The 25,330-nt window shown below is 39.8% G+C and overlaps 2 protein-coding genes across 2 annotated transcripts; one reads left to right on the forward strand and one right to left on the reverse strand.

Annotated features, from left to right (window-relative positions):
- Positions 1-7,302: 7,302 nt before the first annotated feature.
- Positions 7,303-12,598, reverse strand: MRPL32 (mitochondrial ribosomal protein L32). The gene is made up of 3 exons (XM_040260127.1): positions 12,433-12,598; positions 10,370-10,551; positions 7,303-8,077 (listed from the first exon to the last, which is right to left on the reverse strand). The coding sequence occupies exons 1-3, from the start codon at positions 12,560-12,562 to the stop codon at positions 7,823-7,825; spliced, it is 567 nt and encodes a 188-aa protein (XP_040116061.1). The 5' UTR covers positions 12,563-12,598; the 3' UTR covers positions 7,303-7,822.
- A 141-nt stretch (positions 12,599-12,739) lies between these two features.
- On the forward strand, positions 12,740-23,360 carry PSMA2 (proteasome 20S subunit alpha 2). The gene is made up of 8 exons (XM_040260128.1): positions 12,740-12,842; positions 16,363-16,439; positions 16,996-17,128; positions 18,463-18,585; positions 19,346-19,427; positions 20,890-20,963; positions 22,391-22,448; positions 22,533-23,360. The coding sequence occupies exons 1-8, from the start codon at positions 12,802-12,804 to the stop codon at positions 22,647-22,649; spliced, it is 705 nt and encodes a 234-aa protein (XP_040116062.1). The 5' UTR covers positions 12,740-12,801; the 3' UTR covers positions 22,650-23,360.
- The last annotated feature ends 1,970 nt before the right edge of the window (positions 23,361-25,330 follow it).

Genomic DNA, 25,330 nt, shown 5'->3' on the forward strand with positions numbered 1-25,330 from the left:
AATTTATATTGGTGTACAGTTGATTTACAATGTTGTGTTAGTTTCAGGTATACAGCAAACTGATTCAGTTATACACATACATCTGTTCTTTTTCAGATTCTTTTCCCATATAGGTTATTAAAAAATATTAAACAGAGTTCCCTGTGCTATACAGTAGGTCCTTGTTGATTATCTATTTTGTATATAGTTCTACTCATTACTTTTAATGAGCAAAACCATTTCCTTGATATGAAGTTTGCACAGTTTTGTCCCAGGTCATCCTCCCAGTTTAACCTTCAGATGTTAGGTTAGAGGATGCATCCCTCTTCTAAAAAAAGTGAGCCGTGGACCTGTCCTCTTGTTTCACTAAAGATATCCCTGTATGTTTGAATGGCTGGCTGTCTTCTTTCCATCATTTTGCCAACAGTCTCCTCTTTTACTGGATAATTCTCATAAGCATAAATACATATTTGCTCTCTCAGTTTCCAACACACACACACACACATTGGCCCCTCCATCCCTTACCCTCCTCTAGTGATCATCTCACTTCTCTACTCCCCTGCAGAGGACGACTTTTGGAAAGAACTGTCTAGGAACACTGCCTCCGCCTCCTCAGTTCACCTACTCTTCAGCCCACTCCAATCTGGCTTCTGCCACCAGCACACAAATGAAATCACTTTTGTCATGTCACAAGCCAATTCCATCTGCCACAGTCGTTGGGCTCTTTTCGATCCTCATTCAGGCACATTTGACTGAATGGATGGCTCCCTCTTCCTGACATGCTCTCCTCTCTGGGGATATGTGGCAGCGCACCAAGTCCGCAGTTTATGGCCCTTTCTTTCTCTTGAGTACTTGCCCTCGATAATCTCATTCATTTCCATGGCTTTAGAAACATCCTATCTGGGGGAGTTCCCTGGCAGCCTAGTGCTTAGGATTCCGGGCTTTCACTGCTGTGGCCTGGGTTCAGCCCTTGGCTGGGGAACTGAGATCCTGCCCCCAAAATTCCATTTGCTATTTCTGAATTTACACACTCACATGTCCATTAGCTGCCTCTCTATCTCAGCTTGGATGTCCAATAGTATATCAAATAAAACGTCAAAAATGGGTATCCTCAGTTTCCCCCATAGCCAGCCCTCACCTCACATATGCTTCCTTGATCCCATCTCCTATGTTGCCGAGCTGGAAACGTGGGAATCATCCTTGATCTGTAATCACTAAGTCAAAGATTCTGAAATATATCTCAACTTCCCCTGGTTCTATGTCCACTGCCCCCATCCTGGCCTGTGCTGTGTCATCTCTGACCTAGATTACTGCCAGAGTCCCTTGGCCTGTCTCTCCAGACCCATTCTTGCCCCTCCCTAATCATTCTCTGCATCCCTGCCTTTGGCTCCAAACCATTTGCCCCAGGTCTCAGATATGTCCTAGGGGTAAAATCAAGAAGAGTTGCTTTTGAATTGGGTGTCTGATGGGAAGGGAAGAGAAAAATCAAGAAGGACTAGGGTTTTGCGTGAACAACTTTACACGAGACAATGATTTTTATCAAGATGGGAAAGTTTGGGTCAAGTACATGTTTGGCTGATGGGGATGGGTTAGAGGGGTGATCAATAGTCTTCTGTGAGCTAATCTGGAAATGTCAATCAGCCAAGCAGAAGTATGCTATTCAGTTCAGTTCAGTCGCTCAGTCATGTCCGACTCTTTGCGACCCCATGAATCGCAGCACGCCAGGCCTCCCTGTCCATCACCAACTCCCGGAGTTCACTCAAACTCATGTCCATCGAGGTAGTGATGCCATCCAGCCATCTCATCCTCTGTTGTCCCCTTTTCCTCCTGCCCCCAATCCCTCCCAGCATCAGAGTCTTTTCCAATGAGTCAACTCTTCACATGAGGTGGCCAAAGTATTGGAGTTTCAGCTTCAGCATCAGTCCTTCCAATGAACACCCAGGACTGATCTTTAGGATGGACTGGTTGGATCTCCTTGCAGTCCAAGGGACTCTCAAGAGTCTTCTCCAACACCACAGTTCAAAAGCATCAATTCTTCAGCGCTCAGCTTTCTTCACAATCCAACTCTCACATCCATACATGACTACTGGAAAAATCATAGCCTTGACTAGATGGACCTTTGTTGGCAAAGTAATGTCTCTGCTTTTGAATATGCTATCTAGGTTGGTCATAACTTTCCTTCCAAGGAGTAAGTGTCTTTTAATTTCATGGCTACAGTCACCATCTGCAGTGATTTTGGAGCCCCCAAAAATAAAGTCTGACACTTTAAGTATGCTATAGTTGGAAAGAAATAAGAGACATGATAGATGTTTGATGAAAAAATGATCCAAGCTAGGTTACCAGAGAAACAAATTTTGAGGGAAAGATTTGGAAGTTGTTAGACTGGGAGGTAACATCCTGATGGAAATCCCTGGTATTATTTGGATACGTAGGTCTGGTGATCAATAGGAAAATTAGACTGGAGGCTTAGACCTGAGGGTCATCGTGAGAGTTTAAAGTATGGAAAAGATCAAATGGAAGTGAAACTTCTAGAAAACTAAACTATTTTCTTTTTACATATTTTATTCAAAACAAAATTAGTTTTATTGAGTTTGATGGGGGCTTGTTTAGTGACATCCCTGTCTACTCACTAGAAACCAGTAACTTTACTCCTCCCCCACTCCAAGTGATGACAACCAAAAATGTCACTAAGACGTTTCCCGTTCCAGGGGTCCAGGAGGGAATCGGCCCTGGTTCAGAACTACAGGATTAGGGCAATGGTACGTCTTATTAGCCACTGAGATGCTAATATTGGAGAACGCTGGAGAAACAGCTACAAAGTAGTGGCGTTCTGAGCTTTTATCCTGCAGAGAGCACTTGGAAAGAATTTCAAGACCCTGCACCGCAAGGGTGTGGAGTAAGGAAAGAGGGTGGAGGGGAGCCCCCACGGAAGAGCGTCGCTGAAGCGCAGGGCAGAGGAAAGAAGCCAGCACCTGGGCTCAACGTTGCAGAAAGCCCTGTCCCTCTGCAGAAATCCTGTCTGCTTTCCACATGCGGACGGCTTTCCTAGCAACAGAGGACAGGTTCTCAGCATTGCTGGACCCTAGGGATTTTTATTTCACTGGAGATGTCAGTACAGTTCACCTGCTGCCCCCTAGCGAGGCGGCTCGGGATGCCCGGTAAATTCCGAATTGCATTTCCAGATTGAACTGTCAAGCTGGCTTCTGAGAGTAAATAACAGAACACATTGTCCTTCTAGCTTTCTTCCCGTCCTTGCTCCAAATAGCATCCTTAACACTAGCGACTTCCCTAACGTGGTGAAGAGGAAGGCACAGGACGTCAGCAGGACAGCAAGGAGCAGGAGCTGGGTGACGGAAGAGGCACGACCATGGAAAATGTTTCCAAAGCAGTAAAAGTCGCCGGGGGAAAAGTGGGCTGGGTTAGCCCCTAAAGCACCAGGAACGTGCTCTCGGCTGCCCTCTGCTGTCGAGACGAGTGAAGCCAGGCCCTGGAAGAGACAGCGTTCTGTTGCAAGAGGCACAAATTAAGATGCTAGGCACTGATATAGGCCACGGGATGACATTGCTTTTTACCAGCTGCAGCTAAAGACAGAGCATCTATTTTGGTATGTGTGCCAGGAAAAGAAATGCTAATCATAGACAGTAGAGTCCCAAAACACAGACTTGGAAATACTGAGGGACTATTCCTGTCTCTGAAACATAACAACTGGATATGGGAGGCCAGGTGTAGGGGTAAGAATTAGTTCTCTGAGGGGAGTGTTGGTGATCCCTATGCCAGGGATGTATGAAAGACCCCTACTCTTTGTATTTCTTTAACAGGAAATCTTAAAAGTCACACCACACAAATTATGAAAAAGTCATTCATATATTTAAAAGATTAATTAAATCTTTAGAGGTCATTCTGTAGTAAATCTGAAACATTTTTGATTTTACCAAAACTCACAAGGAATATGTATATTTACATCTGTGTATCAACATAAAGCAAAAATCCTCTTGTACATACCTACATGTTTCATCTGAATTAAGGGTTTTTTTTGGCCACTGTTTTTAATTGAAAGATATTTGCTTTACAGAATTTTGTGGTTTTCTGTCATACACCAAGAAGAATCAGCCATAGGTATACAATAGAATACTACTCAGCCATAAAAAGGAATGCATTTGAGTCGGTTCTAATGAGATGGATGAAGCAAGAGCCTATTATACAGAGTGAAGTAAGTCAGAAAGAGAAATATAAATATCGTTTACTGACACATATATATGGAATCCAGACAGTAGTGATAAATTTATTTTCAGGGCAGTAATGGAGAAACAGACATAGAGAACTGACCTATGGACATGGTGGGAGGGGAGGAAGGAGAGGGTGAGGTAAGGTTTTAAGTAGGAATTTGAAGAGAGAAGGGACATGCCTTGATGTGCTTTGAAAGGATTCTGGGTGCTGCACTGGGAATGGACTATAGGAGACCAAGGTGGTGGCAGGGAGACCTTTTAGGGTGGTACTTTGGTTTTCTAGGCAAGATGATGACAGAGGTGCAGGTGGTGATGAATGACCAGAATCTATTTTAAATGTAGAACTGGTGGGATTTGTTCATAGATTGGATATGAGAGACAGAGAGACACACACAGAAAGAGGGACTTCAGGAGTCAAGGATGACCGAACGATTTGGAGAATAAGAGTTGGCATCAACTGAGATGGAGAAGACTGAGGGAACAGCAGGACCTATTGAGAAGAGATTCTGAGTGCAGACACTGGGTTAAGACATCTGATAGACATTTGACTGGAAGGCCAACTTCACAGTTGAATATGAATCTGGAGCTCAGGGGAGAGGTCCATGCAAGAAATACCGAATTGGCAGGCGTCAGACAGAGTTGCTGTTTAAAGCCACAACAGTGTATGACAGCCTCGAGGATGGGGACTTGGGGACTCTAAAAGAGGTTGGGGAAAGCGGGTGGATCAGAATTGGGGCCTGGGAGGGAGACTCAGTGATGTAACACAGAGTGGAGCCAAGAGGAGCAGCGGGAGTGATACGTGTTCTGCTCAACCGCCTGAGGGCAGGGTGTGCACCGCACTGTGTACACACATACAATGCTTTGTGTAGGCACAAAGACTGGGACAAAGCCTGAGGATACCAGACAGGGTTTGATCAGGAGCCAGGTTTTTATCAGGGAGGGATACCATCAAAACTGTTTCGGAAACCACCTCTTGGCGGTGTGGCATTTAGAAGCATATACTCCGTGGTGGTAGATAAATGATTCTTAACTTTCCGTTATATACTTTGCGTTGTTTCATTAATTATAGTATTATTTCTGTAATTTAAAAACTATTAAGATATATGAGAAATATGAGAAGACTGCAAACTAGTAAGTTCATTGTTAACAGCTCAGGAAAGAGATGCTTAGGGTTCAAAGGACTCTGGCTGGGAGATGCAATGAAGTCAGATGCTTAGGTTTTCAGAACTTGGCTATCTGCTAGGAACCAGCTTTAAAAAAAAAAAAAGGGGGGGGGGAAGATGGAGGGAGGGAAGTGCCACCAAGCTCAGAGGACATCACCTCCTCACCATACCTCCCTCCAAAAGTAAAATGTCTCATCTTAATGAAAGGGGCAAGTAGGGATGAGGGTCACTGCTAGTGTTCAAAACATGAACAAATCTTTTACACAAACTAATGATTTTTGTTTCTGATAGTAAAAACTGGAGGTATAAATTGATATAACCTATTATAAAGATAACTTTGTGGGATAACCTCTTCAAAAAGTGATAGGCACTCACCTTTATGTCATGGTTTTTTGACATGAACTAGGTCATCTGGTTTTGCTAATTTGGGGATGCATTTAGTAACATGGCACCCCACTCCAGTACTCTTGCCTGGAAAATCCCATGGATAGAGGAGCCTGGTAGGCTGCAGTCCACGGGTCACTAAGAGTTGGACACAACTGAGCGACTTCACTTAGTAACGCTTACCTTCCATGAATAGCAAACAGAAAGTGGCCCTGATCACATGTTCTCACTAGGTTCAGCTCTGTAGCCTCCTGCCCAATCTATGGAAAATGTGCACCCAGACGTACTTTGCAACCTGATAGTCAACTGAGATGCTGAGTAGGCAGCAGAAGATTCAGGTGTGTACCTTGTTAGCCTTAGCCTCCATGAATCATGTGGGCTTTCCTGGTAGATCAATTGATAAAGAAAGTGCCTGCAATGCAGGAGACTCAGGTTCGATTTCTGGGTGGGGAAGATCCCCTGGAGGAGGAAGTGGCAACCCACTCCAGTATTCTTGCCTGGAAAAATCCCATGAGCAGAGGAGCTACAGTCCAGAGAGTCACAAAAAGTCGGACACGACTGAGTGACTAAACCCCCACGAATCACGACTCTACCTCAAGTATATATACCCAACACTAGGCACTAGGCACTTCTAAGGCTTGTCAGGGGGAAAAATCATTGTCTGCAGAGGACTGCCGGAATAAGAACAAGCAACCAATTCCTTCAGAATGTTTTTTTTTTTTTTAAATACATGAAGGTGCAGCTAAGTCTTCAAAGAGCTAATTACTGAGACTCCAGTATTTTGGAAGATTTCAGGATGTGCTCTCACTGAATCACACTCTAATAATATATCTTTAGTCTATACTGTACGGCATGCAATTGGTCATTTTACTTCTAGGAATGTTTGTTAACATGGATCACAGAATCCTCGTGACATCTCAGGGGCAGGACGTACCTCAGGCGTTTGTCTACAATACCAGGGTAGAGGTACAGTTCTGGATCACGTGTCAACTTGTGGAGACTCATGTATGGATGTCCTTTTCAAGCAAAAGCAAGTTCAGTGCTGAATTCACTGCCTAATTCTTGCAAGTATTCAGGACACTGCAGCATGCATTTTGTTTTAAATATATCCCTGGGCTTTATCTTATTTTGCATACTGATTTTTCATTCAACTATATTTTTTTTACTTTGTGTTTTAATAAGCTATTTCACTTCTAATATTTTTTTTTTCCCATGAGGCAGAAAACACCAAACTCTGGACTCACAGTAGACACAGAAATGGGGGAAGGAGAGGGAAATATGAATTGCGTTGCTAAAAAAGCCATTGTTATAGAGATAAATATGATGAAATGTGAAATAAACTAAAAGGTCATATTAGAAGGAAAATACAAGAGCAATCTCTTCAGTACATTTTCTGTGTGCTATTGAATTCACTTACATCTCCTTTAAAAAATCTCTCTCCCCAAACTATTAATTACAGATCTCATAAACATCTAATGAATTCTGAATATTATTGTGATTTAATGTAAAATGTCAAGAACTGTTCCATCTAAAAAAAGTAATGTACTATGTCTCATACAAAGTGCCATACAAAGGTAATTTTAATTTGCTAAGACAAAAGAAAAACAAGAAACAGAACAACCTTTTTCTTACTGCTACATCAACCATCTTAAAAAAAATGATACCAAGAATTTACATAACCTATTTCCAGGTGTTACTTAAACAAAAGCATACGTGTAAGTATTCTTAAGTAAGAAAAACTAGTCGCAAACAAATAAAACTAGAACCCAGACTCCTAATTTGGGCTATGAATTTTAAATTATGTTTTATCTCTCAGTCCTGAAAATGTTATCTTTACTGAAACTTCACTATATAATAGAAACAGACCCAGAAATATATTGAGCCACTGCAGAAACATTTCGACTTTACTCCTGATGCAAATTACCTGCAAAAAACTAACTGCTTATAAAGGATGTTTGAAGCTACATCGATGACTTAAAAATAAGCACACAACCAATGCAAAAGCAAAGAATCTTCCTTTTTCAGGAGAAAGGTCTTATGTGAAGCTATCCTCTTGAAACATGTTTGCTGTCAATTCTGGGTGAACCAGGACGGCCGCTTCCTCTCTCGCTCAATGATCCTCTTGCCTTGATCGTGCTCGGAGGGTGTCTCCCCTGAGTACAGCACCACGGTCTCCACAGGAGGAGCCTTGAAAGGGCCCCCCTCTTGCTTCCCTATCTGTCTTCTGATTTCTGCTGTCTCCTTGCACACCTTCTCATAGCAATAGCCACAGAGGACATGTTTCTGTTTCAGGTGACCACATTCAGGACAAAAGTCTATATTGTTCTTTAAAAAGAAAGAAAGAAAATTTAATAAGAGGCAACAAAATGCACACATCATCAAGGATGAGGCTTATATTTAAACTTCTTTGGAAATGTTCATCCTGCACAAGGTCACAGAGTACCCAGTTCAACCTCATTTTAATCAGGAAACTAAGGACACATACTGATTTGAATTAATCAATTTGAATTCCAGGAAAACTGGAATTAGAATCCAGGTTTACCAACTTTGAATCTGGTACATTTTTATTTAAATATAACAGTCTTACTATGTGAAATGGTACTCCATTCCCCCAGCCTGAAAAACTAAACATCTGGTAAGGAGCCCATGGGTGATCCACACAGCCAGCATCTTAACTAAGAGACCAAGGCAAAGGGAATTCACTCTTCCTTTCAATCAATCCTGGGAAGAACAAGATGACAAACACATTACAAGTGGGCTTCCCCTGATTATCACACTGCAATTCAAATTCCCGTATGATGTATAGTTGGTATGGGGTGTGATTAACGAACACTGATTATTTCTTAATGTAAAACTCTTGATATATTACAACTTAAGGGTATTTTAATGAGTTTTTATACATCTATCCAATTTTAATAAGACAATTCTAACCTCTAAAGAAGTCCTTTCAGTGGGTTCTAAAGGAAGATTTGAAATATAAAGAAAAATAGTAAACAGGAACATCAAAGAAACTCTAAACATGTCTGAAGACTAACATACAATCATTTATGAGCAGATGACAACAAGAACTTCATTTTCTAAAAGAAACAAGTGTTAGTCGCTCAGTCATGTCCAACCCTTTGTGATCCCATGGACTGTAGTTTGCCAGGGTCCTCTGCCTGTGGGGTTCTCCAGGCAAGAATACTGGAGTGGGTTGCCATTCCCTTCTCCAGGGGATCTTCCCAACCCAGGGATCAAACCTGGGTCTCCAGCATTGCAAGCAGATTCTTTACAGTCTAAGCTACCAGGGAAACCCTGAAAGAAACAAAGAACCTTGCAAATCATTTGATCCACCGACTTCTCATCTTACTCCAATACGTGGAAAACTGGACTGTACATTTAACTTGAGGAATTGAAAAAATACCCATGGTCAGTAAGTGCTCTTTTCCTAACAAAGCCCTCAGCATAACAAATTATATATTAACAGAAAACTGTCTAAATTAATGAAGTATTTTACAGTTCAACATTTTAACTGTGGTCCCAACCATGACTTAGTAATACTTTTGACCTTATGTTCTAAGAGTTTGTTTTAATACTGAATGTGGAGGCTTATAGAAGTCAATTTTCTGTCCTTGAGTTCCATCTGCACTGCCCTGGGGAATGCCATGGAATAAACATGAACTCAAATCATGGCTGTTAAAACCATAGATTAATAAATCAAAGGTAATAAACACTATAGTTTTTGTTACTAGATCAATGAAGAAAGTATACCCATGGGAGATGGTAGGTGGGTGCTGGGGGTGGGGGTGGGGAGCTGGAGAAGGAGCACTGAGATCTAGAATTGTCTAAGGATAGGAACACACACAAAAAACGTTTCAAGAGAATAGGACTTCGATAGGATGCTGCTAAGTCACTTCAGTCGTGTCCGACGACCCCATAGACGGCAGCCCACCAGGTTCCCCTGTCCCGGGATTCTCAAAGCAAGAACACTGGAGTGGGTTGTCATTTCCAGGGCTCAAATCCTGGTTCTACCACTTCAGTTTGGGATCATAGGTGAATTCTTTTTGTCTCAGTTTCTTCATTCTCAAACTGACCAAAACATTATTTACTTCAGAGAGCTGTTCTGAAAATATAATTCATGTAAAGCACTTAGATACATCATAGGCACTTATTAGCTATTTTTACTACTTATCTAAGGATTTTTACTTCACAGTATCTCATTGGACTCAGGAAAAGAAGAGAATAAATCTGTCGGGGTTAATAAAACCTCATATCGAACAGATCTACTGCTTCTGACTTTAATTTTAGGCTCTGCAATAGTTAAAATGTTTATTTACATATAGTTCAAAATCACACAGCTCAGGAGTGGCACAGGTCACAATACAAAAGTCACACAGACTCTTTATAACCCAGTCCTCTGTCCAGACTCTGAACTCCCTCCTTGACTGTGTTCTGAGTATTTAGCCTACAGAACAGTAGACGCAACATATATAACAAGAATATTGGATTTATTTAGACCAGGGAAAGGTAGACATACAGGATCTAAAAATAATTTACTCATAGGTTATATGGACAAATCAAGAGATGATGCAGTGGTGGACATGAGAAAAAGTACACCCACAAAAATCACCATATTACCTTAACTTTAATAAGCTTATGAGGGTTTCTTCTCCTACACCGGTTCACTTCAATGCTGCGCCTGTTTTTAGGAGCTGCCATCCAAAATATACTATCCAAAAGGCTGGACGTCTCTGTACTTCCACTGGTATCATTTGTTGGTTTTGAAAATATAGCTGGACCTTGGACTGCTAACGCTGGTCCTACAAAATAAACCATGGAGATACAGAATCCCGTTTCCAAGTATCATTCTCTTTAACAATCAAAAGTAATGTATCAGCAGGCCTATGTAACTTAAAACATTACATTCAATAGACATTTAACAGGACACTTTAGTAGCTATTAAAATATACTTAAAGTTCATACCTGAATTAATCTTAGAACAGAATATTTAGTGGCACTTGCTTAAATGAATCAGTGAAATTCTACCAAAAGTTTCTCATCTTAAAATACAGAACTCAGGGGTTTAGTAAACATGAATAAAAGTGTGAGAGGCACCAAATTTAAACAAACCAAGGCAAAAAAAAAAAAAAATTTCACTCAATTGTCCACATTCTATTTGATGGGCAGTACCTAGTTACAAGTAAATCTTAAGCTTGAGGCTTTCAAAATCCACTTCCTACCAGCACAGATATAAATGCTGACTGTCTTTTTTTTTTAATTATATTCAAATTGAGTTAGCTCCTCAGTCATATAACATGATAGGCACTTTAAGACACTTAGTTCTCATAGTATTTAGTCTTGTTCCCTATGGAAAGTACTCTAAGGAAAAGTGTAAGTGCTTTACATCACTCTTTCTAAGATACTAATTTACTCTTGTGACCACCAACCTGTTTCACTTTTGTTTTTCTAAACTGTTTATAAAAATTAGTGTGAGATGGGAGGGAAGTTCAAGAGTGAGGGGACATATGTATACCTATGGCCAATTCTTGTTGATACATGGCAGAAAACAACACAGTATTGTAAGGTAATTATCCTTCAATTAAAAATAAAATAAAACTTAAAAAAAAAAAGATTTCTTTACCCTCTCCTTGCTATATTCCTCAGGCCTGTAATATTTCTTTTGATTTTAGGAACTCTTAAAAATATACAACGCTGTTTAACACTTAACAACCGATACTCCTTTTCAATATACCTGAAAGTATTGCTAAGCACAGACCAGTGGTTAATAGCACAGGCTCTGGAAGGTCTGTGTGACCTTGGGGCCTTTCTGAGTCTAGTTCTTCAGTTGAAAAGTGGAGACACCTAATGGGATCGTAGTGGAGATTATCTTACGAAATATATGTTGACTTTGATATTCAGTGGGACATTTCTAGTGGCTGAGACGGTAAAAGCGTCTGCCTGCAATGCGGGAGAGCCAGGTTCGATCCTTGAGTCGGGAAGATCCCCTGGAGAAGGAAATGGCAACCCACTCCAGTACTCTTGCCTGGAAAATACCATGGACGCAGGAGCCTGGCGTGCTACCGTCCATGGGCTCGCAAAGAGTCGGACACGACTGAGCGACTTCACTTCACTTCACTTGACATTTAGTGAGCTCTCCTGAGTGTTATATTATGTTCGGGATAACTTCGAAGTCGAGTAGAATGTAAATATCAAAGCAACGACAATTTTAACACCCAAGATATTTCCATTTAAAATTAGTTTTCAGGGGAAATAGGAGTCAAGAGTCAATTGACACAGTTCAAATGCTACAGAAGGCAAACGGCTTTAGGTGGTGGACTGGACTGGAAAGAAAAGATAAGATCTAGAGAGCGGTGTCCCTTGATGCTAAGTTAATGCACTTCGGTTACATTCTCTGTAGGAATGGGACAGTCAGAGGACGTTTCTTTTCCTTTTTGCAGGGGACTGGCGTGCTGCAATTCATGGGGTCGCAAAGAGTCGGACACGAGTGAGCGACTGAACTGAACTGAACTGGGGAGCAAAAACTGCTGTCTTTGTTCCTAAGTAAGTGAATGTCCGGGACAACGATCCCTACACGCAGCCAAAGATCAGAACACCGGAGCAGGCTAAACACGAGCAGACTTCACCACGCTGCCTGGAGTCCCCAGTCCAAACCCCTCTCCACGGAGGCCTTCTTTACGTACCCCATGGAGGACTGGGAAAACATGGTCGGCTCTGCAGAAGTTTTCGCTGCAGCTGCTTCCAACAGTTCCGGAGAAGTCCTCGGGCTACCGGTAACTGCGGAACCAGCAGCACCAGCATGGTGGGCGCCATGTTGCTCGGCCGAAAGCCACTCCCACCAGACCTCTGGGTCCCGCCTCTACCTTGAGCATGCGCATAGACACAGAGTCGGGCAAACGCGCACCTGGAACTATAACTCCCAGCATGCTTCTGGAGCGGCTCTGCCTTTCCTCCAATCAGAAATCTAGAAAGGAACGCGCGGGGCGGGGAAAAGAAACGAAACTGGCTTCAGTGCGCATGTGCGCGGATGTGCATTGGGTCTTCGGGTAAAGATGGCGGAGCGTGGTTACAGCTTTTCGCTGACTACATTCAGGTATGGAAGGGACTCCCGAGGTCCTCCACGTAGCCGAGGTTGCAGGAGCTCTGCCAACCAGGTTTTTACCTTCCTGGTCTCTGACTTGGCGCTTGCTGAGGGCCTAGTAGGAAATGGGGGTGGAAATGCGAGTTTGCCAAGTCATTTGCGGGGCCTTCCCGCGGCCTGGGGAGCATTGGTGCCTGGGGACCGTGGGAACGCGAGTCAGGGTATCCTGGGAGATCTAGGCGCTGTGGGAAGTTGAGGCCCTCACCCAGGGATTTTCTTTCGCTGTGGAACTAGAGAAAAAGGCAATTTTGAATGAGCTGCTTCCAGGTTTCCTGTTCAGAACTCAAAAAGATTTCCTTCCTGACTCAAGTAGGCCTGATTCAGGAGTTTTTGGAGGTCGGAATGTTGGTCAGCCCTGTGGGGTTCCTTTTTCTTGGAAAGACCCAACTTTACAGTTCAGTTCTAGTCTTAGCTTCCATTTGGCGCTAATGTCTTTGGAAACCTTTTCCCGCTTTCGATTTCTTCGGTGCCCCTACTGGAAGCTTAAGAACTGAAAGTGAAAGTGGTAGTGTTTCTAGCCCGTTGTCTTTGTGGGCTCCAAAATAGGCTGTATTTGCGTTGGGGCTGTTACTTTTGAAAGGGGATATGTTTATTTAAAGAAAGATGGTAGGCTTTTAAACTTTAGAATATTTATAAATCTGAGATGCACTATCATCGTTCCCGGTGGAAGAAAACCGTCACCAAAGGCTGTACTGACGGGAGAAGGATTCAATTTGGCCGTTTTCCTACAGATCAGTAATGGCCTATTTAATTAAAAATATTATCTGACAGCTAAAGACGGGCGGCATCTAACTTGTTGAGTACTTTCTGTGTGGGTGGAGCTTACTCCCATCTCTTTAGCCTACCCTGTGTGGTACATGTTTTCTAAACACCTTACAGATTGGCTCACCACAACTCAAATTCAATAACTCCTCCCTGGTCATAGGTTAGTATTTAACTGGGTTCTTTCTGACGACAAAATTAATACACTTGCATTACTGTGTAATGTCTTCTTAAAATACTAGAATATTTATCGTTTAAAAAAAGATCTCCTCATATACAATGATAGGAAACAAAGTTTGACAGGTCGCTACTGTTCGTATTCGGAGACAAAACCTGGACCTTTATCTTTAAGAAAGTCTTATCCTAATCCTAGCTGAAACATGAAGCAACCATATGTTATGAGGGGCTGAATCTTTCTATAATAAATTTCCTTGTTTAAACACACTCTTGTTTTTTTTTTTACTATGATGGTGCAATTCTGTTTTGGATTTTAAAAATTGTTTCTAGCCTATTGTAATCAGAATTATTAATGGTAGACGTGATAGGAGACTATACTATAGGATGAAAAGGTGTTCTTGAGGATAACATTTAGTTGGAGATATTGACAACCAGTGGGCTTCCCTCATAGCTCAGCTGGTAAGGAATCCTCCTGCAATGCAGGAGACCCCTGTTCAGTTCCTGGGTTAGGAGGATCTGCTGGAGAAGGGATAGGTTACCCACTCCAGTATTCTTGGGCTTCCCTTGTGGTTCAGCTGGTAAAGAATCTGCCTGCAATGCAGGAGACCTGGTTGGGTTGGGAAGATCCCCTGGAGAAGGGAAAGGCTACTTACTCCAGTATTCTGGCCTGGAGAATTCCATGGACTGTATAGTCTATGGGGTTGCAAAGAGTCAGACAGGACTGAGGGACTTTCACTTCATTGACAATCAGTGGGTAAACAAATGGGTGCCTACTCATACACTCTGAAGAATGTTTTTCCCTTACTCAGGAATTTTTGTTAAGAGAGGGTGAAAGAAGGAATGTAACTTTAGATTGGGTGGTCAGGAAAGACCAAAGCTTGGGGGTTGTTTGAGGGGACTGGAAGATGAAAAGGAGCCAGCTATTTGAAAATTGAGGGGTAGGGAGAGTTGCAGACAGGGAAAAGCATGTTTGAAAGTGCTGAAGTTGAGAAAGACTGAATTGATCGAAGGCCAGTGTGTTAGAGTATAGTGAGCAGGAAGTTATCCTGGGTCTGGACCAGTCTTGCAGGGCCCTGTAGGCCAGAGTAAGGAGCTTTTATTGTAAATGAATAAAAAGATTAAAGGATTTAAGTGGAAGATGTTATGATATAAAAGTAACTCCAGATCAGGGAATGGAAATAAGAGTGGAAAATAAGAAAACTTGCTGGAGGGCTGTTTTTTTCAGTTATCCCTGATAGAGATCCTGGTGCTTTGGAACTGCACTGCTCAGATCAGCTAATTTTGTCATTTAACAGTCTTTAGACTGCTACCCCTAGGTTTATTCCTTAAATAGGTGTGGATGTATGTCTGTCTGTCAGTCAGATGAACCTGGTCATCAGTTATGTGTTGGTGTATTGATTGAACAGAGCTTATACTTTGTGAATATTACAAAATAATTCAAATGTGATGACTGGGCTAAGGAGGAAGCATAGGACACTTAGGTATGAGTGTGTGGGATTCAGTCTGGGTGGTCAGGGCAGCTTTCCTTGAGAAAATGACACTTCTACTAAGGATTGGAGAGTGACTTGGAAGGAGTTCACCAGGTAGTGGTGAAGTGCATTGCAAACAGGGATTGTCTTGTCAGAGGGGTTTTTTGAATTCTAAGGGTAGTTGTGTCTCTGGAGCACGATGGCATGGTGTGAGTTGAGACTTGAGTGACAGTATCTCTAATTTTATGAAGATGAAACAAATGACCTTCTGAAACTGAAGATTATAGACTAGGTATGTGGACCTAGCTTGGGTCTCACTTTGGACAAATTATTTTCATTCAAAGACTTTATCAATCAAATAGAAAGGTTGATGATGTTTATGGTATTTGTTCTAACACTCAACAACTAGACTGAAATAATATATGACCTAAAAAGCCAGTTTGGACCTAGTATTTGACTGTCAAACTCAGTGGAACCAGATATGTTAAGTATAACCAGCTCACAGCATCTTGAAATAGTTCTTTTGTTGTTGTATTTTGTTGTGACTGACATCTAGATCTTACGTGTTAGGTCATGTCTACTTTATAAAATGTTAAACTCCACCCACATGGAATATATACTGTTATTTGGTATTTAACAGACACATACATGTTCTTAATAACATTACTATTTGGTGTTTACTTAGTGCTACTTTTGTGCCAGGAACAAAAGGCATCATTTCATTTAATCTTCACAGCAACTTTTGAACTAGGTAACACTATTATCCCCATTTTACAGATGAGAAAACTATTGGTAAGTGGTGAAAGGAAAGAATAATGATGCTGCTTTAAATGGCAGACAAGAAAAATCAACCAAAGGAAAGAGATTAGTGTTTCATTATGAATATGTTCAAATCACCTAATAAATTTGGTTTCTATATGACTTCTGATGAATTTTCAAAGCCCGTCTTTTCCTTGATGCTTGATTAGTGGATTTGGCCTATTTGCCTGCCCTTTTCTCAGAGATGCTCCTATAATAAACATTTGAGAATGTGAAATTTAGCAATATCTTTGTTTCTTTTTAAGCCCGTCTGGTAAACTTGTCCAGATAGAATATGCTTTGGCTGCTGTAGCTGGAGGAGCTCCTTCAGTGGGAATTAAAGGTAATTAAATGCTTCGTTCACTTCAGATTCCTATTATTAGTTGTAATGTTCTTTGGAGATTAATAGGCCATTAATGTAAAAATAAATAGTTGTGGCAGCATAATTTTTAACAGTTCTTTTTGTTAATCTACAGTATTTTGATGTTTAAATAAGTAATAAACCAAAGAAGATGATTAAATTTTTTAACTGAGAAAAGGTTAATTGTAAAATTTAAGGATACCTTACAAAAATGTATCATTGGTTTTTAAGTTTCAAATTACAAGAACAGTACGCCAAGTAGGCAGAATTTCATAATTTTAAAACTTGTGTACCCTAAGGTGTCCTAGAATACTTTAGGAAAAGTTGCATAATACCTTTAACTGAGGGATTTCTTGTGCAATACAGATGACCATTGAGGGAAAGCTGATTTACCATTCCTTTGCTTATACAGAAAGTCAGAAGAAAAGGTTTTATAAATAAGAAAATAAAGGAGTTTGGCAGAAATCCTTCTATAGAAAACTATTAAAACAGAGTGTTTAAATAATTAGACATTCAAGTCTCTTTTCTTTTTTTTAAGCTGCAAATGGTGTGGTCTTGGCAACTGAGAAGAAACAGAAATCCATTCTGTATGATGAGCGAAGTGTCCACAAAGTGGAACCAATCACCAAGCATATAGGTTTGGTGTATAGTGGCATGGGCCCAGATTACAGGTACCTTGTATCACCATCACATGAATTCCTTGTTTTCGATACTTTGGGAAGAAAAAACAAGAGATGTTTTCCTTTAATCGCCTACTTTCTTGTTTTTTGCTTAGTTGAACAACAGCAGCTGAAGTTAGTTATTTACCAGTATGAGGCAGACTGGAGGTTACTTGAAGGAGAACTCAGTGCTCCTCACTTGTTAAAAGAGGAGATAGATACAGTACTTAGCCCTGTCATCTCTCTTCTCTTCTACCATCCAAGGCCTTAGCAATACATGTTATAATAAACTTTATTTTAAAAAAGTTTACCAGACAGCAAAAGAAAGCATACTATCCAGAGTTAACCTCATTGTATTTATTTCTGTTTTTAGCAAAAGGACAGAATTCTCAAAAAGGCCACTGGAAGTTGTAGAGTATGATAGCCAGTTAGGATCCAGACGTTTATGTAGTCTCTTCTTTAATATTCACAGGAAGAGAGTAATCTGGTTCCATCAGGGTACCAGCAAGTTTAAAGAGATTGACAGTTTTCTGTTTGTCATTTAATGATTGAAAGGATTATTGTTATTTTGTTACTGATTTTGTGGAACAGATAGGTAGAGCCAGAATTTCACTTTCGTGAGTTGGCAGCAGCTCTGTGCTCGGGCTTCACTGCAGTGGACCTGTTGCCACTGCAGGGAGGGAAGTTGTGATGCACCACCACTCACAGTGTCAACAGACACGGCAGGATGCTTGCTCACAAGGGTAATGTGGAGCTCAGATCAGTAGCACCTGAGCAGGGAGAGGTAAATCCTGCTTGTCTTGCCAATATACTTAATCGTTACACTTTTGACACATTTTACATGTTTTACATTATAAATAGTTTCATGGTACTCTTTGAAGTTCAGTCTGTGGACACGATTGAGGCAAAGTGTATTGCCTTAACACGTGTGTATGTGGGTTCATGTGTGTGCATATTAGTGTATTGCCTGGAGTGAGATATCAAATGCTAAGGTAGGTTCTCTTGGGGGTAAAGGGGGCATACTCTTGAAGATGCTGTGACAAGAGATAAAGCTCTCCTGTGCACTAAAGCTGTCCCTGTTAAACTGATTGATACCTCTAGTCCATAGTTTTCCTTTTGTCTTATTCTTGTTCATTTCCTGTAGTTTAGCTCTTCAGCGACGTTCTGATGTTTTCTTGTAAGTTAACTGTAATTGGATGTAAGAACAAGACTAGTTTACAGCTGAGAGCTACTATTAGAGATGCATGTCAAACTTGGGCTATAGTTGTATGCCTGTAGAAGGTGAATGAGTCTTGAGGATGTAAAGCATCTGAATTTTAATTAAGTCATTTCTTTTCTGTTTTCAGGGTACTTGTGCACAGAGCTCGAAAACTAGCTCAACAGTACTATCTTGTTTACCAAGAACCCATTCCCACAGCTCAGCTGGTCCAGAGAGTAGCTTCTGTGATGCAGGAATACACCCAGTCAGGGTAAGTTGATTTTATTATTTGAAATGTGTCATGAATTAGCGGGGAAAAAAATCATCTTAGCTTTGTAAAAGTAGACATATTTCAGGAAAAAAAAAAAAAAAGGGACTTAGTATTCCTGTATTTCCTTAATCAGTGAAGAAAACCACTATGAATGAATAGTTCTGATCTTAACTGGACCTGAAATATTTTCTTAAAGAGAAAGTGGGAATGTTTTCTTGCTGTTCATGTAACAGCAGAAAGCAGCTTCTAGATAAGTCCTTTTGACAGTGATTAAAACATTTCTTTATGGGCAGGCAGTCATTGCTGCTTCCAGATTTCATTGCTGCTTCTAGCTGCAAATGATTGTAAGCACTTGATGAAAGTAGTAACTGACACATCTGTATTCATTTTAATTCCAGTGTTCTTGAGTTTGGGTGTGAAAATGATGAGGTAATTGCTGATATGTAAAACCAGTGGAAAAGCTGCATTTGCTGAAATCTGCTGTTTTATTAGGACATGAAGTGTTACCCACACTTATTAACCCCAATATTTGTATCAGTCTATTTACCAAAATGATTTGACTATTGCTCCTCACTATCATAAAGAAAATTCATTTTGAATTGATTTGTTTAGAAAGGTGTTAAATGCTTTTTAAGGAACTCAGAAGTCTAATTTGGTTACCTGATAACTTGCTTTACTTGAGAGTATTAATAACTTCTTACATTAAGTTGACTTTAACACCATGAAGGTGCCGATTAATTTTCATTTCTCTTTTGTTCAGTGGTGTTCGCCCATTTGGAGTTTCTTTACTTATCTGTGGTTGGAATGAGGGACGGCCATATTTATTTCAGTCAGATCCATCTGTAAGTACCATTAGATGTATGTGAGGGTTTGTTAAAGTGCTCTTTGAGTACCTAATAAAAATAGAAGCCATAAAAACCTTACAAATTAGAGTATTTTCTCTTCCATTTGGGCTTTAGAAGTAATACACATACACTTGTACATTTAAAATGTTGATAACTTCATCTTCTGATAAGGAACCTCCTTTAGTTCTGCCCTCTGTTCTTCTGGCATGCTGATTAACTTTACATACTTAGAATGATTTGTTGAAGTAGTTGTTATCAAATCTCTGTAAATCTGTGGAATTCTTTTAAAAATTATGATTAAAGCTAATTTTAATTTTAAGTTCAGTTAAAACCTTTCTGGGAGTGGGCAGTGCCCTTTGCCATTAGTTTAATCTTGGGGTTGACTTGAAGTGACTCTTCTGCACAAATATTGATGTTACTGTCATGACTTTGATGTTTTGCAAAATGATTGAGTCGTCTGCTGTAAAGCAGAAGATTGGTGTCTGGGTTGGCAGGTGTCTGGAGAAGCACCACTCCTCCACATGTGTCTCATGTCTGTCACTCATGTTTGCTGTGAGGAGACCCAGAAGAAAAGATTCACTATTAGAAACTGATCTTTCATAGTTTATGGATCATTAGGTAATGGCAGGTTTACTCAATGCACATCTTATACTCTAGCTTTGTAATTTGAAAAAGCAAAAATATTTAGGTTGTTAATTAAATCAGAAAACTTAAGTATTTGAGGAACTTTGACAGTGTCTGTTATCCCATATCTGAGCTTCTGAAGCTAAATGCCAAGTTCTCTTATCTTCCTTTCCTGAGAGTAGCAGAGCCGCCATCATGGGAATCCAGCTTTCATCTTTTGCCCTTTCCCCCTGTTATAGCTAAAAGTCACTTGTTTTCTTTTAAAATATGGTCTGTTGCTTTCAATTTCTGTACATGTGTGCATATGTACTTTTTCAGTAGATGAGTCATATATGATGTGGTAGCTGTTTTCGTGTAACTTTAGATTACAAAAATCAACACCTTTGAAAATTTTTAGTGCAAAGCTGTGTCTTTTTAGTTTGTTCACCAATGGTCACCATTTTTCAGATAGATATGATTTTTAGAGCCTTTCAATCGTAGTAAGCTAAAATATTACTTTTGATTATTTGCTCTAAATTAACCTCATTTCTTTTTTTTACATAAATTTTGTACAGTAAATATACGTATTTGATGGGGTTTTGATGTATTAAATACCTGAGAAAATCATCAACACAATCAAGATGCTGTACCTCCAAAAGTTTCTTCATGCCTCTTTTTGTTATCACATTAATTTATTTTGTGACATAGCTCATTGCATTCCAGTAAATATTCTGAAAATCTTAGAAGTTAGAGACAAATTATGGAAGTGAGAAATAAATGTCAGAGTCATAAATAATTATATTAATGATTCAAAATGTGTGTTTTTGTTTTTGTTTCTTCTTCCTCTCCTGATTAGGGAGCTTACTTTGCCTGGAAAGCCACAGCAATGGGAAAGAACTATGTGAATGGGAAGACTTTCCTTGAGAAAAGGTAGATTTATAAAACTAGATTCATTACCACACTTACTCTACAGTCTTCAGCTCTCTGTAAATAATATCATTAATTTATAAACAAATTTGTTGCATGACTGTAGTCAAGCCTAGCTACTGATAGAACAAACTTACTTGTCTGTACTTGGGCTCCCCAGCCTTCAACATATTAAGTGGTAATATTCATTTCTTAAGGACTTCTCTTTCTACATTCTCATGTTTTCCTAAATGTTTTTTTTATTTTTTTTACTTCATGTTTTTTCTACCATCTCAAAAAAAGAGAGACCATTGGATTTGGAGTAAAAAATTTGGGAAGAAAATTTTTAAATGGTTTAAGTGATAACAGTTTGTATGTGTGCTCAGTCACTCAGTCGTGACTGATTCTTTGAGGACACGTGGACTGTAGCCCGCCAGGCTCCTCTATCATTTTCATTTTGACAATTACCAAAAAAAATATATATATATAGTGAACCCAAGTACCTGGTGTTGATGTTAGATTAAAGATGTGACATATGGGGCTTCCCTGGTGGTCTGGTGGTTAAGAATCCTTCTGCCAATGCAGGGGACACAGGTTTGATCCCTGGTCTGGGAGGATCCCACATGCTGCAAAGCGACTAAGCCCATGGGCTACAACTACTGAAGTCTGTGTGCCTTAGAGCCTGTGCTCCTCAATAGAAGAGTAGCACCTGCGCATGGCTACGAAGACCCAGTGCAGCCAAATATAAATTAAAAAAACAAAATTAAAAAAAGACGTGATGTATGTACTTGATAAAAGGTGGAATGATACATAAAAATCCGCCCCTGCCCAGCACAGCAGACTGCCCTCACTTAATTCCAGCTGTATTCTAGACTCAGCATTATTGTAGCCCACCAAAAAGTGTCCTATGTTTTGGATGGGAGGAGTCTGCAATTGATTTTAACCACCAAATGAACCTTTTCAGTACATTCTCAGATAATATTAATGCTAAGATTACTTAAAAATCTTAGACCTGGGATTACTTGGTAAGCTTAAATAATCTTAGGATCTTAAAGCACTTTCTTTTTCCTCTTACGTATTATTGGTGAGTCTTCCAAACATTATGAAATTTTACAAAAGGTTTGATTTCTCTGCTTTATTTTTATAAATTGTTATAATATTGCCACCACATGCTGATCATATTAAAATACTTAAGGAATTTCTTAAGTAAACTCGTGTTAGGGTTACACTCTTCATGATGTCAGGAATGCACCCCAAATAATTGTCAGTTTCTTATTTTGGGGACAGCTCAGTGAGGAGACTAGGAGAATTAATCCGTAACTTAATATTTTTAAGAATGTCTTATTAGATGTTTAAAAATCTTATGCTGTTGCTATCATTGTGTTTTCTTAGTCATGAATCATCTTAATAGTGCCATAAGTCATTGTTTTTCTTAAAAAAAAATTCTTTAGATATAATGAAGATCTGGAACTTGAAGATGCCATTCATACAGCCATATTAACCCTAAAGGTTAGTTCAATATCTAATGATTGGATTTGTAGTGATTTTATAATTAACTGTTGGGAAAATTGACCTTTTCCCCTCCTTCATCAGGAAAGCTTTGAAGGGCAGATGACAGAAGATAATATAGAAGTTGGAATCTGCAACGAAGCTGGATTTAGGAGGCTTACCCCAACTGAAGTTAAGGATTATTTGGCTGCCATTGCATAATAATGCAAATAATGAAGTGACTGAAAATCCAGAATTTCAGATAACTTCTCTACTTAAACATGTTTAAAGTATGTTTTGTTTTGCAGACTTTTTGCATACTTATTTCTACATGGTTTGATGGACTGATGTTTTTAAAATGAGACTTATAAATCATAATAAACTCTTAAATTAACTTCCAGCTTTTTAGGAGTTAGTAAACTTTTAACATAGTTATTTCCTGCTTTCCATCAGAGTTGATTTCTGGAAACTACATTGAAAAGCAGAATGGTGAAATTGGTCTTTAGTCTTCACACAGTTTGGGTTAAGTCAAACTTTGTCATCTTTACTGTCAGATGTTGTCTGCTTCAGGAAAGCAAAATCCTGATTTCAGTAAACACTGCTTTTGGAGCTGAGAGAATCTGTAGACTTTCATGGATTCTGAGGCAAGGTAGGAAGCATAGCTGTATTTCGGGCACCATTAGGTGTGGATCAGTGAAACCTAGGATCTTCTATGAGATTGCACTGGAGCTTCCTGGAGTGCTAAGCCAAACAGTCTCCTATAGGAGATGTACCAGGTAGATACATAAAAAACGGTGTGCTAGTTCCTGTTGACTTTTCCATCACTAGTATGTAAATGTATTTCAAAAGAGCCCCCTAGAGTCAACTAGATCTTTCTAACTCAAGGATGAACGTGAGTGCTGGAAATAAAATACTAATACTTAAATGTCAAAATTACGGCTTAAGTCTCTCCCTCATTCATGTAACCTCTGTAATCAGAACCTTCACTGCACATTAAGACTTCGAACAGCAGGCTAATCATGGAATATCAGAACCCTGTTTCCATTATATGTGAAGGCATAGCACTTAAAGCTTTCTTGTTTTTTAAGGCATTGTAGGATGAGAGAAATCCTGTCATTAGTCTTGCTCACAGAATGTAATTTATGAATGTCATTTTTCTTACCAACAAAGAGATGGGGATTTCTGTGACTTAAATGTGGGTCAAATCTCAAAAGATTTGGTTAAGTTTAGCCTTCTTAGGAAAGAGACTTATCTTGGAGTATTTTTGTCAGGATTCCCAGTTCTCCCTACTGGCACCGTAACCCCTAGAGTGGCAGGAGTGTTATGAGAGATGGGAGATGCCAGCTTGACCTGTTTCTAGACATTTGTCTTGAAGGCCTCATTTAATATTACAGCCTCCCCTTGTTGGCTCTTGGTACATTATGAATCCAGCATGCTAAAAAGAACTTAGTGGTTGAAAGGAATGGTTTTGGAGTTAGGTCTCACCTCTCCCCCTTAACTGGCCGAGTGGACTGCACACGGTAATTATCTCAGAGGGTTTTCTCAGGACTAACCTCGATTCTGCAAGTGAAAGACTTGGCAAGGTTAATGGTTAAGTTTCAGCTAGTTTCAGCTCCTTTGAATTTGCTTAGGCTTGCTAATGTCCAACGTTAAGAAATCAAAGGAATGCCAAAATTCTTCAAAGAAGGGAAGAGGCATTTTTATTAGGACAAAAAGCACATGGAGGTTCTTATGGAGTGCTAACAGAATAAATCCTATGGAATAAAGGGAGGAAAAATGAGCTGAAGCACATCTGTGTCCAGAGTCTCATCTCTGCCTCTTGCCCCATTAAGTCCAAAGCCCAGTTCAACTGAAGCTTCTCCATGAACACTTCTCCCTTGGTTCTCAGTTTGTTCTCTTCACTGACCTTAAGTTGTTCCCTTTTGTCTCAGTTCTTGGGAAACTGAAAAGTTTTTGGTTTAGAAACCGATTGCATGCGTCCCTACACATTTCCAAACTCTTCAGTCTTCTAGCCTGTAAGCTTTTAAAATCTTATTTTAAGTATCATAATGCTCCTCATGTACATTTTCCATTTTTGGTTCTCTTTTTTTTGTATCTTCTCTTAAAACATTTGCCTCCACTTGTTTTCTTTTCTAGTTCCTCACTGAACTGTGAATTCAAGTTTTTTTAAAACAATTATTAGCAGTGAAATGTGGACATATTCAATGTTCACATGTGTGGGGGTCAGAGGGAGTTCAAAAGGAAAGGGGGATCAGGAAGAAGAGTAATACGGATCTTTATCAAGTGCTAATTAGCTAATAAGTATGATCAGAGGATTTTTCAACTATTGCTCAATTATGTTCATGGCTGAAAATGCGTGCTCTCAGTCCTTATTGCAAATGTAGGCAAGCTCCGAGTCCCTGTTGTAAAGAAACACAAGCTAATATTCAGTGGACTGCCCGAGAACATGCAAGAGTAAGTCCTTTGGTTTAGAATCCTAATTTCCTGAAACCAGTCCAGTGGTCCTGTAGTAATGTTGTATTACTTCACACAGGCCCTTCAATTGATACTCCTCCCATGACTGCTCCAAGGACCTTATAGAACCAGCAATATTTGGCTACCAAATGATAGCTTCCTAAGCATGAGCTTAAAGTTGGACAGCTAACCCTGATCAAAGGCCTTGTCCCTGATCCATTCATCACTTTTCACTTTTTAAGTACTCTATCAGGTACTCCTGTATTTCAGAACAGTAGGCTTATATGGTCGATTCTGGACTCCAGAAGGTTAACTACCATATAAACATTTTCTTCTGCAATATGAGAATTTTGAACTCTTATACCTCCCTCAATTCCCCTGTGCTTTAATTAGATCACAATGTTGAGCTTAAAAGGTGTTTTTATTGGTATCTAAGTATACTGTGAGGG

Source organism: Oryx dammah, unplaced genomic scaffold, assembly GCF_014754425.2.
Source record: "Oryx dammah isolate SB20612 unplaced genomic scaffold, SCBI_Odam_1.1 HiC_scaffold_18, whole genome shotgun sequence".
Lineage (NCBI taxonomy): Eukaryota > Metazoa > Chordata > Mammalia > Artiodactyla > Bovidae > Oryx > Oryx dammah.

Bases quoted from the DNA above. Each gene is read 5' to 3' on its own strand.
- MRPL32 (XM_040260127.1), bottom strand. From the start codon at position 12,562: ATGGCGCCCACCATGCTGGTGCTGCTGGTTCCGCAGTTACCGGTAGCC. The intron at 10,552-12,432 runs GTACGTAAAGAA...TTTATTTTGTAG, and splicing joins TTTTCCCAGTCCTCCATGGG to GACCAGCGTTAGCAGTCCAA. The intron at 8,078-10,369 runs GTAATATGGTGA...TTCTTTTTAAAG, and splicing joins ATAAGCTTATTAAAGTTAAG to AACAATATAGACTTTTGTCC.
- PSMA2 (XM_040260128.1), top strand. From the start codon at position 12,802: ATGGCGGAGCGTGGTTACAGCTTTTCGCTGACTACATTCAG. The intron at 18,586-19,345 runs GTAAGTTGATTT...TCTTTTGTTCAG, and splicing joins CAGGAATACACCCAGTCAGG to TGGTGTTCGCCCATTTGGAG. The intron at 22,449-22,532 runs GTTAGTTCAATA...CTCCTTCATCAG, and splicing joins CAGCCATATTAACCCTAAAG to GAAAGCTTTGAAGGGCAGAT.